This window comes from Trematomus bernacchii, unplaced genomic scaffold (assembly GCF_902827165.1).
Source record: "Trematomus bernacchii unplaced genomic scaffold, fTreBer1.1, whole genome shotgun sequence".
NCBI lineage: Eukaryota > Metazoa > Chordata > Actinopteri > Perciformes > Nototheniidae > Trematomus > Trematomus bernacchii.
Window position 1 is genome coordinate 2,576,100 of NW_022987573.1, and position 12,609 is coordinate 2,588,708.

At 42.7% G+C, this 12,609-nt stretch overlaps 2 protein-coding genes across 2 annotated transcripts in view; both read right to left on the reverse strand.

Moving 5' to 3' along the window:
- The window catches only part of fgd (faciogenital dysplasia), a 49,662-nt gene extending 49,096 nt beyond the window's left edge, over positions 1 to 566 (reverse strand). The window contains exon 1 of the mRNA XM_034126485.1: positions 360 to 566. Coding sequence (XP_033982376.1) covers positions 360 to 381 — 22 coding nt within the window. The 5' untranslated portion in view covers positions 382 to 566. The remainder of the gene's footprint in view (positions 1 to 359) is intronic.
- A 4,254-nt stretch (positions 567 to 4,820) lies between these two features.
- The window catches only part of LOC117479462 (protein bicaudal D homolog 2-like), a 43,668-nt gene continuing 35,879 nt past the window's right edge, over positions 4,821 to 12,609 (reverse strand). The window contains exon 10 of the mRNA XM_034126416.1: positions 4,821 to 10,429. Within this exon, the coding sequence (XP_033982307.1) occupies positions 10,075 to 10,429 (355 nt within the window). The 3' untranslated portion in view covers positions 4,821 to 10,074. The remainder of the gene's footprint in view (positions 10,430 to 12,609) is intronic.

Below are 12,609 nucleotides of genomic sequence, written 5' to 3' on the forward strand. Positions count from 1 at the left end.
ACAGTGGGGGGCTCAGTCAGATTGGGGCAACTGTGAGCTGCTTCTACAGGGTTAGGAATGGGATTGCTCCTTTTTTTTGCCATGTCAGCTCAAGCTTGCCCAGTGGACCATTAATGGCCTCTCAGTGTGTCTCAGTGTGTCTGTGGAGAAGCCATAACAAGCAAAACAAGTCTTCACGTAGTTTGGGAGTTGTTGCAGGCGGGCCTGCAGCCTGTCCCGTTGACAGCTGGCGAAAGCATTTGGAATTCAAATCCTGTTGCGCAATGCAAGCTTTAGCCATTTAGAAACAACTTAAGAAAAGCATATCTTCAAAAGTGAGGAAGGTATCCGCTTTTAATTTGTAAAAGTGATTCACTTACCAGTCGCTGAAACCCCCTGCATCTTGCACAAAGTTTGTCTCCGGTCTTTCTCTGCTGAATCCGTCTTTTCCTCGGAGAAACTGGCAACAGCAGCAGCTCCAGCCCACTAAACTCGGAGGAGCGCCTCCACTTCAGAGTCCCCTTTCCTGTTTGCCGATTAAAACAACTACAAACACACTAAGGAGACTTCATGGTTTCCTAACGGACGCGAGAGACTTCACCCGGGTCATTTGTGTGCAGAATAAATTCACTGTAGTCCTCCATGTAGTCCTTTCTCCTCCCTCTCCAGAAACAGAACTCTCTCCTCTGTGCTGCTGGGGGAAAAAAGATATGCGCGCTCTTGGTGCGAGGCGCGGGCACGACAGCCCCATTCATTGACTGTGAATGCTACAATGAAAGATTGGAAAAAACAATAACCATTTTTAATGGTATCCTTATACTCAAAACTACACTTAGGAAAGTAGTCGTCTAATTTCGTGCTGTATTTTTCTTAATCGATCGTTTTCGTGTCTACTTAAACTGTAATGATATCTCTAAGTGATATTGCATTTTCAGCCATGACATGCCCATCGGCATTACATGGGTTGTCACGTGAAGTCATGAAAAGAACGAGGCCTATTTCAAGAGATAGCTCTGAAATGTCCACAGCTGCCCATTAGTGTGGAAGGAAAGACCCTGGAACAGAGATACTAACTGGCACTGTACTTCCATGTCACTGCTCAGGCTTTCTCCTGATCTCTTAATTGATTATCTTCAGTTTCCAAGCCAGCTGAATGGATGCTGCCAGCTGCCTCTGTGAATCATTGTACAGCAGAGCAATAAAGAAAGGCAAAAACAAATCTTGAATTAGCAGATGGTTGTAGTAGTCACAAAATGTATTTTATGTTGCAGGTGTATTGTCCTGTTTGTGTAAAGTTCTAAGTGTTACTTGCATGCACTTACAGTTTTGTGCCACTATACGTTTTCGAGTTTACCTTTTACCTTATACTACTTCACTACACCTCAGATGAATATATTGTATTTTTTTACTTCTCTGCATTTATCAGACAACGATAGTAACCAGTTCCTTTTCAGATTAACATTTTACTTAAAAAAATCACATGATAGGCTCATTAAATACAATGCACTGTAAAAGATTAAACCAGTGGTTCCTAACCTTTTTGCCATGGGACATACAAAAATGCAAAAGCTAGTTTCTCCCCTTCTCGTGAGTCAATGATTTGTTTGCATTTCTGCTGGAAAGTCTTAATGTCTAATATGAACAAGAACATGTTGCTGATGATACTTCTGTGCTCTTTATACTTCTGTGCTCTTTATAAAAAAGTGTGAATGACAAACACAGTCTTGTTTTGGTACTTTTGCATACGTGAAGTTAGACAGCTTGACTCTCAATGTATTTCCTTGATAATGTGACCAGTTTAACCCTCAGTAGCAGGACTGTGTAGCTGCTCTCTGTGTGTGTTTATCTGTGTGCAGATCCCCATCTTTGCGAAACACGTGTCGACTCAGCCACGCATCATTAACCTCTTTTGTGCCCGGCGCTGTTGCTGCACGCTTTACATCTGCCTCAGAAGAACACAGACAACAGCAGGGTCTCTAATGATAATGCCTCCCTCCCTGGCTGCTTGTCTGGCAATAGGTCACTTCATTGACCTGCACTCCTCTCTAATAAGCTGTATCCATACATCACCTCTCCCCTCATTTATACCCGACCACTGACTGCACATACATCACATACAACCAGACATAACATCCATTTTGCACACACAAGGAAACACACAAATAAACACTTTTGCTTGAACTTCTTTCTCTTATTTTGCTTTAGTGAATAATTCTGAAGATGTCATGGCAGAGTCGAAAAAGGCCAAGTGTTTTGTGGATGACTGAACTTGGGTTTTAAATAGACCCAGGCCCTTGTTAGTGCCTCAGAGTGCATGGAGCTGCTTGTCAGCCTGTCTAGGGCATGCTGGTCCACAGAAAGCAGAACACCCAGCAGCCCTCTGGGATACATCCTCTACTCCACTACCCTGGGGCTCCTCCACACAGAGCAGAAAGAAGCAACTGCATTCATAGTGAAGGAGGAGGGGAGATGGGAAGGGAATAGATGGGTAGGGAATTAAGGAAGAGGGGGGAAAGGTGAGAGACAGAGTGAGACATGTATGAAAAGGCAATATGGATTAACAGAGAAAGAGAATGAGAGGCAGATGTGCAAACTGCTGTATAGGTGTGAAAATCGACAGAGATAAGTGTGATATGAGCTATGTGGAGGTGTTTCACTTCACTGAAAGCCACCTGGTGTAAAGGCTCCAATTATACGAATAATCACACTTTAGTCTGGGGTGCCACTTTATTCATTCACTCTTTTTCAAGTGCAAATTGAAGCTTCATAGTGATCAACACATCATCTGTTATGCGACACAGACGTCAAAACCTGCAATTCTGGGACCACACCGAAAGTTATAGCTGTAGATATTTGTGTGTGTGTCACATTGACACTCACACCCTGCATCCAGTGTCAGGACTAAGGAATGTTTCAATGCATCATGAGGCTGAGCTCACACTCCACAGGTCATACATTTGTTAACATCCTCAATGGTGTTATTTATGCTCCAGTAAAGCTTTTCTGAAATGTGTGTATCAGTGTGTGTTTGAAGCAAATCCATGTGAGGCCTGTCAGCTGATCACGACTTGCTGTCCTTCTAGGCTACACGTGGATTCATCACATGACAGAGCCGGCTGATACACACAAATAAGTCTCTTTGTAACAGGAAAACACACTCTTGTCTCTTTGAGGCCAAACCTTGAAGAAACTTTTTAGGGATTCAGGCAGCTCATGAACAACAACTGTGTTACAGGGACCCCAAGAGGTCATATTTAATAGTGCATCAGCTGAGAAAAGTAACCGCTGCTATGCTTTATGAATAACCCTCCATAATCACAGCACCTGCATATTAATAGAGCAGGCCTGATCCCACTGACCCATATTTCCAGCAGAGCCCTCAGTGGGGAAGATGCCTTATAGAAGCTTATGAGAGGAGAGGGGCATCAACAAAGGCTCCTCTGTTGCTACAGTGATGTCATCTGACTTGACCTCTTCCCTCTGGCTCTCGTTATTACTCTGCCATTCAAATTCAATCAGCAAGGCATATTGTAGCAACTGGTTTTTCAATTCTGAGAGGTATGTTAATATTGTGTCTGCATTGTTTGATAAGAGGTAGAAGTAGGTCGTTGTCGAAATGCTATTTTATGTTTGTTCCTGTGCATTTTCTGATATGTCTATTTGTGCTTTCACCATTATAGGGACACTCAACATATTTTACACAACAAGTTCAGTTTACCTGTAACAAGGAGGCTCCAAGCTTTCCAACCCTGTTGCATTGCATTATGGGAAGAGTAATATGCAGTGTTTTTAAGTGTTGACACTGGACTAAAAGTGAGGGTATCTCGGACTCTGCTACTTCAATTTCTTTCTTTTTTATGTGTATATTCCAACAATGGAAGAGCAATACTAAATGGCTGGAGTTACCATTAAATAACGTTTCCATTAAGATTTAATTGGCAAGGTCTAACTTTTTTCAATGTGCTGTTAGAGCTCAATCAAGATTCATATTTAATGTGATTAATGCTTAAGGAGTGCATGATAACTAGTTAGCAGTCAACTCAAACTAGATTGTAAAAGTGAATGGATACATTATTCAATCATTCAGTTTTCACCACTCTAAGTCACATGACTGATCAAACCTACAGGATCACTACTGTATGTGTTCTATGAGAAATGTTCAAAATATGATGTACTTTAGAGGGATATCCTAACAATATTGTCCTTGTTTGCTATAGAAGGCTTACCATTTGCCTCTCATTGCAATGTTCTGTTAGTAAGCCACTAGGACTTATATTTGCTTTTGCACATCCCATGATACTCATAAAAGTCTAGACAATAGTCCATTGAACATAATTTATTTTAATTTAAGGATGTGTTGTTTTTGAAAGAGCCCAACAGCATTTCTGCTCCATTTTAAACGACTGCCAAAAACACAAACTGTCGAATTAATTGGGCAGAGCGCCGGTCTCCAGAGGCTGGACAGGAAGTGCTGGGTGCACCAGAGGTCAGAAGAAACTGGCTCCGATCATTGTGTGGGCGTATCTCCAGAAGGCAGGGAGAGGGGAGGGAAGGGAACGAAATGGGAAATGCAGAGGAGGGAGGAGCGAGGTTTAGGCAGGACAGCAGGGAAAAGACAGAGTGAGAGAGAGAAGGGTTGGGGGTGTAGGTGGTTGGAAGTGTTTTGTGCATTGTGTGAAATGTGATCATGTCCTGGAGCCGCTCAGACAGCTGGGGAAGTTCCCCTGCCCCTGGCTTCCAGCTGAGAACACTCTGAGGAGACATCAGGGCTGCAGACCATTCACTTTGCTGATTAACCCTTCATCTGCTGTGCAGGGGCAAAGAATGACACTCACACGACGTGGAACTTAAGTCACATTTTATTGATTTTTGGCCAGTATGACTACCTTTACACAGATATTCTCCCTCGCTTCTAGAAAACAAACAAAACACTTTCATAGGATTATTTCAGCAGTAATACATCAGACTTAACTTGTCTTCTCCTTTTTTCCTTTTTGTTTCTCCACATTTCGTTCTTTTGTTTATCACCCTGATGAAGTTTACATGTTTGTTTTCAATCCTGTGTAAAGGTCCCATGACTGGGAAACATGCATATGACATTGCGCTGTAATCAATATGCCACTATTCATAATGCACATTATTGATAAGGATACAGTACTGCATGACAATTCAAATAAATACCAACATACAGGTGAAGTCGTTATTTCATATAAAGATATCAAACTCTCATTATGGATCAATACTGAAACACAATATGACAATATAAAGTTTGCACAGCTAATTGTATTATCACAATGCTATCGCTTCCAGCAAACAGAAAACTTTCTCCTTTTTGTCAAATGTAAAAACATTGTTAGAATTGCACTTTAATTTCCTAGCTTATCTTCCGTATTGGTAACTTTAATGCCTCAACAAGCAAGCATTGGCTGTAATGGCACTATTCAAGCTTGTTGATGCTTATTGTTTTCTGTTTCCTGAAAACATAATGCTCAAAGATGATGTAAAAAAAGATTCAAGAGTAAAAAATATAACAAACAAAAACTGAAATTGGACAAAAAGAATGAGAAAATGCGCTCTCTGCACATTTGTCTACAATACTATTGATATCACATTACCTTCACCAATCTACCCGAACACATTACAGATGCTTTGAGCATTTTGTTCAATAACAGGAGGCCAAAGGGATTTCATTTGGTTCCCAAAGTTAGATAAAAAACAACCTTTTCTTAATAATACCCCTGCATTTGTTTGAGTGGGATCACTGACCTGCAGAATTCAATACAATTTCAGTTTTATTGAGCGAATTTCCAAACTATTATCTCACTCATGCAGACGGGGAAATTCCCTTTGCAGTAATTGCTGCTCACAGTCATTTTGAACCCAAAGTCCTCACCTATAAAAAATATCACATACTAGTCTAAGATTCTCCCTTGAAACGATGAAAGGCACTACTGGTCAGAAACAAAGAACTAAACAAACCAAAAACAAAACTCCCGGCGCTCGCTTGGAGAGCCATGGCCAGTTTCACCTTTATCAGTTTGTCTCCTCCGAGTCTTGATTCTTTTCAACCTAAACGGTGTACCAAGATTTGGCACGATAAACGAAGGGAGAATGAAACAATTCCAATTTGGAATTTAATTTTTGCACTTTTGCAGAGAATTCTGAGAGTCAGTGATCCCGTTTCAGTGGAACGCCCTCGGTAAGAAGTGAGGAAAAGCATATCATACCACTCAAATTTTTCCGAAAACACAACTTACCTATTCGAGTCAGAGCGTTGTCAAGTTTCATTGTGTCATTTTGAACTATTCCTAGGAATAATAAATACATGAAAAAACCCCAGAATTTGCATCACCCTGGATTTTTTGTATAGAACATGGCAGTAGAACAAACACAAAAGAAAACCAACAGCATAACATATGACGTAACAAAACAATTAAAACATGGTTATTTGATGGATAAAATCTTGAGGTTAAAGTCATAATAGTAGGTCTGTGGTTTGTGGAGCATTTACTTGAGTAAATAGTTTCCGTTATTTAAGTTTAGATGATTCAGAAGGACGTATAATCCTAGAGTATTATACCGTATACTGAATAACTCACAAACCATAGTACTACCACGCTTTCCTATAGGTTAATTATAGTCTGTTATAATCCTATATAATAAAAGTGCACAGATTGAAAAAACAAACATTACTTAAAACAAAACAAAAGATGAAACCAGACCAAACAGTTGATTCACATGGAGAAACAACCCCATGCTTCTCATTGGAGGGTTTGATACAACTCTGTTCGTTGGACCTGTGAGAAATTGGCTTCCAGCAGCAGCAGCATGCAAAGTGTCCTTCTAATAGCCATCAAGGCAATAAGAAGGAAGTGTCAGTTTATTTGACTATAAATCAGTGTTTTCATTGAGCGTTTTTGTTTTGTCCTCCAAGTCCAAATGGCCTATTTGTGCTAATTGTTTTCGGCGGACTCACTCAGCAGTGAGAATGGACCTTGTGTTGGAACTTCATCATCCGCACGGAACTACTGTAATTACTGCAAAATGAAGCAAAGAACAGATGATCGGCATTAGCATTATTTGTCAATTTAGAGTGACGGTTAACATAGCAGCTGAGTCCACACAGACAAAGCAGGCGGCGGTTTGAGTTAGTCAAAGCAACGGAAGCCATGTTAGAAACTCTGAGGCGGCCGATGTTCTGCCAGGAGCATTAATATGTTTGCGAGGAGCTGATGTGAAAGCACAGTTGCCAACAATTCTCCTGCAGTTGCTGTTAGAAAGCCGATGACTCACAAGTACCAAAGCCTCTGTTCGTAGGACAGAGTTAAAGCCATATCCAACCACCCAGGTCTGAGGACATGGGGTCTTTCTCATATAACATGCAAGTGAATGAGCAATGGGTTAAGTTGCTGACATGCAGGCTATCTATGAATCAGAGATGTATGCATCATGTGTTCAAACTTAAAGGGTGACTTGGAAGGAGCCTGCACGCAGAGGTAGGAGATGCTTTTTAGGGTGCATGCTGTTATGACACCAGATAAGCCAGACATTGATTTCAAACTAGACGGAGCAATAGGGTTATTATTTAATATAAGTAGGGGAGGTTCTAGTCACAAATACATCCTGGGGTCTACCTACTGCTCAGTGATCACACAGAGCCTATACAAAGGAGAGTAAGGGTCTCAACTAATTTGAATCAAATGTCCTCTGGTCCATTGAGCGACCAGTCTTAGTTTTCTCCCCTCAGGAAAGTCCTGGATTCATTTCCCCCCGTTTGAGAGTCAGCTCTCAGCCAAATATCTGGCTTTCTTCACCAGCATGTTTGCTTTTCTTATCTCCTCTCTCAGGAGCTGGTTTACACGAGTAGTTCTCCCTCCTCTACTCTTCAAACCTTTTTCTCTGTCAGCGCAAACTGATAGAAAGCATATATCACACTTGTAAGTTAAGTGAATCTCAAACTTAAGAGTGATTGACCTCTAAGGAGGTGTATACGATAGCCTTGTCTCCATGCTGTGTGCTTACGGATGCACACTCAAGCAGGGTTGACCGCTGGCATTGTTCCTTTTTCATTATTCCAGGAATAATGAAGCTCCCTCTCTATATATCTGAGAGGAAGGAATACTGTAGTTGGATCCTGCAAGATTATAACCTGAACATGATCATATTAAGAATATAGACTTTTAATATATAGCATAGTAGTAGAAAACGCATAATTTGATCAATCTTGCAGGATTTGCTCAAATCAACCCTGCTTTTAGCATCATCAAGCTAATGTGCCTAATGATCCACGCGCAGTACATGGTTATATCAAACACGAGCCCCACTTATTTTTGTTCCTATTTGCGTAATGCTAGCTTGCAAAGAGTTAAAGCTATTGGAGATACAAAAACGTTCTGTCTTCATACATCACAAAACAATAAAAAAGTAATGCGTGACCCTCCATTCGCAAAGGTTCAAAACACAATACACACAAGGGCCCTTCACGTAAACGCTGTATACACACAGGCAACTATCGGAAACACAACGTATGCGAGGACGTTACCTGATAAAAATATTTTAAATCCTCATTTTAGGGTGGGGAGCAAGCTGCTGACAATCTAAAAGAGAGAGGGTTGATATGGCGACCGAGTGACAAGACACTGATTAGAGACGTGAGGAGAGGGTTTTTAGCCACTTAATTTTTCAGAAATAATTTAAGAGCTCAGAGCGATCTCCCAAAAAATCGGAGACAGAGGATGGGGGGAGAGATGGAAAGGAACAAAGTCTCCTGAAGTAGAGACAGAAGGACAGGGCTTTACATCAACAGATATAATATATCAAGTGTTTGGGTCGACAGGCACTTTTGCCGAGTGGTCGTTTGCAGATTTATTGTGCACATGTGGGTGCCTTTTTGATTTGTGCTCTTCTAGGATTTACTCCGCATTTAAAAAAATCATCTTTGATTAAAACTATATTGTATCTCTGTTCACAGTAATCATTTGATCCTTTTGAACAGAAGTAGGAACTTGAAGCACCTATGCTGAAATGCACTTAATTTGGGTGATCGATTTGTCAAAAGTTCTTTCTCTCTTTTGATATGGCTCTGAAAGAATCCATCGCAACGTAATGGGCCACACATTGAATAGCCCTCCTGTACTGTATTTCACCAGACACCAAATAAGTCCTCTTTTACAATGTAGAGCCCTGCAGTACAAGGGTTCGTCTTGTACCACACACCTGACAACAGAAAAACAGTTCAAAAGCTCATAAGCATTTTTAGCTGCAAAGCCATGCGTTCTAATGACCCTATTGTATTGGTGTGCTAGCATCACAGCTTGAATATTATCCGGATATAAACACCTGCGGTCACAGGTGCTCCTTTTTTGCCCAAACCTTTCCATTATAAAACCAGTAGCAATCCCACTTTTGAGTTTTTGAATCTCTGTTTAGAATCATACTGTGCTCCCCTAGCAAGAAAGCAGAGGGAGATTGCATATTTTAGTTTTTTTTCTCTTCAAAGTCCTTTTGTGTCAAGTTTCTTTTTCTCAAAGAGTGACCTGATTATACAGTGGGCTGCTGGTCAGAGGTCAGTCCTGGGGGACCAGGACGGAGAGGCAGGAGAGAGGAGGGGGCTTTTATCAAAGGAGCACCCTTGCCAACAGACACGGGACGGTCATATCGACATCTTCTTTACAAGTCCACGCCCCCACAATGTGTTGCTGTTACCAGGCAATACACTCAGGGGGCGTGAACGAACGAGCACAAAAGCCGCCACCTTTTACATCATACGTACAGCACTATGACAGCGGAAAGAATAGACACTCCATTATACCCACAAATCCCCCATTATAACCGGGGCCCTATAATCCACATGCCATATATGTCTACTGCAGTCCAAACGTCTAGTGCACACTGTACATACATCAGCATTCCCTTAAGCGTTTACACTAGCACACACGAGCAGCCGGTTAGTCACACAGCAGTCCCTAGAGGAGCGCAGGCTGGCCAGGGGGCTAAGCGAGCAAGTGGGGCTCTTTAACACTAAGGCAGGGAGGGTTTCGGCCGTGGGCCCCCTCCCCTCTGTACACAGCAGTCCTTGCAGACTTCTCAACCGCCTCAGTCACAGTAGATCTTGTACTTCTCGCTGCAGAAGACTGAAGGGCCTCCCATAATGCCGTTGGGCATAGCATTGTTGAGCTCTGGACGGCCGGAGCCAGAGCAGGTGAGACTCTGACTTACGTGGGGGGTGAGGGGGGTGGCGCTGGTGGCCTTGCTGCGGGCCTTAGCCCGGCTGGAGCTCCCCCCCCGGCGGGTATGCTCGTGATCGAACTCCAGGTCTTCTAGGCGCTGTGTCAGGGCCAGTTTCTGCTGGATAGCCATCCGCAGCAGGGAGTTGAGGGTCTTCTTCTCATCCTCTGCTGCTGCCAGCTGCCTCTGCATCGCGTCCAGCTGGGTGACATACTCGTCACAACTGCAAGAGAGACAGAGAGAGGGAAAACTGTAAGGTCAGGTATGTCATTTGGACCTGGAACTGAAAACAACAGCATGTTTTTACACCATCAATACTTTCCGTGTCCTACCACAAGATGGCAGTGTATGATCCACAAATACCAAAGAGCCTTTTCCTCAATGGAGCAAGAGATTAGTTGGCTTTTAGTTTAGTTGAATTTACTTAAAGCTATTGGAAAACTGCACACATGATTTGTATACCTCAGCTGCATGTTTTAGATACTGACACCAACAATAATGAAGACAAAAAACAACTGGAAGGGAAAATCTTCCATGTGACCTTTCCTCTAGTGACAGTGTTATTTCCACCACCAGGTGGAGCCACTGATCCACACAGTGCAGATCTGATGAGACAAGCTAGGCTCTTGCATTATGATTCATGATTTCACCCCTTTCTTTCCCCTCCGCTGGATTTCACAAGCTGAAATGTTCTCAGCTCAGTTTGAGAGTAATTTCAGCTGATATTTTACAAGTCACAGTACCAACCTCTCGGTCCAAAGCTGCCATCTCTTAATGTTTTAAACAGACCACTGCAACATGGTTCCCTTCACCCTGCCCACCCTGTATAATTACTCACAGCTTTTCTGAATAATATGAGTAGCTTATGTGCAGAAGTTAAGAATAGAACACATAAACAAAGGATGAAAGCATTAACACCTAGCAGTCAGTAAGGACATCCTTTCGACGTCACCTGATTAACAGGCTGAGGAGGGGGGAGTCAGAGAAAGAAGAAAAATGAAGATGGGAATGAGAGGAATAAGGTTCATTTCTCTGAGCGATAGCTGTTCACAACTGATGTCCACTTTTCCAGCTGAAGTGAGACTGTATCAGTTTATCAGTTCTATCTATCTCTTCCACCTCCCATCTCTGTGCAAAATAGCACAAGATATGATAACTGCCCCCTACTGGAAAATATCAGTGAGTGCTGCACTGCGGCATGAGCACCTGTCCCCCAGTGACCGTATGCGTGTCTGCATGTGTGTCTGGACAGGTATAGAAAGTGGGTCATCTAAAGGGATTTAAAGGTGGGGGGGGGGGGTGATATCTCCACTTTCCATCTGCTGTTGTGCCCATCTTTTCTCATTCACTAAACCCTCGTCCCCCTTTCCATTACCCTGCTCTCTCATTCAGCTCTCTTTCAAATCACGTCCTCTCTCCTGGCTCTTATCTCGCCTCTCCAGCCTTTTCTCTCTCTGTCGCTAACTTGCTGCTGTCTCCATCTGTTTGCCTGAGTCAGTCACTTTCTCATCATTCCTACTTTCTGGGTTGCTGACAAAGCAATCTGAGTGGCATTCTCCAGTAATGACTGACACACCTCAAAAAAGGGAGGGTTTTTTATGTTGGCAAGCAGCACCTTATCCACCAACAATACCACATTATGCCAACTTTTTGGTGTGGTATTTACTTTATTTGGAAACGCCCCAACCTGTGCGGCACTTCATGAAGTCTTTTATATTTCGAAAAACCACAAGAACGCAGAAGTTATAACTGTCTTTCTCTCAGTAGGCAAATGAGATCTTATGTTATGGTTTGGTCAGTGGTTAGTGGCTGCTTGAACTTCGGCACTGTAAACAGAATCCAACTTAGATGTTTCGTTATGTTGAAACACAGAATATTTTTGTCAGATCTTGACCCTTTTCAAACCAAAAATAAACTTGTTTTTGAATATTCTCTAGAGTCAATTGTGATTTTGTCACCCTTGAAACTGCACTTGCAAATCATTTTCTTGTTCTAAGAAAAACAAGTCTTGAAAGCAAAATCCGAGACCATAAAAACAACAACAACCGCAGCTGGTTTGCCTGTGTGTGGTGCTGCACGTGGATGTGTGTCACATGAACTCTGACCCTGCCAGACCCTCATACAACATGAACCATACCCTCCCCTCTTGTGTATGCAGTTTGATTCCCAGCGGGACACACACCCAGACAAAGGGGATCAGCGCTGCTTCATTAAACCCAGTATGAGATGGGGGGGCGACCCGGGAGACAGGGGGCGGGGGGGGGGCCGGTGCGCCTTCAGACGGCTGAGCCACTGTTGCATGGGGGGGCGAGAGGGTGTGCATTTTTCCCGGGAAAAAACAGAGAAGTCTATTCTGGAAACTGGAGGGATACAAAGGGAGCCTTTTTGGCCTGCTGATGGGAT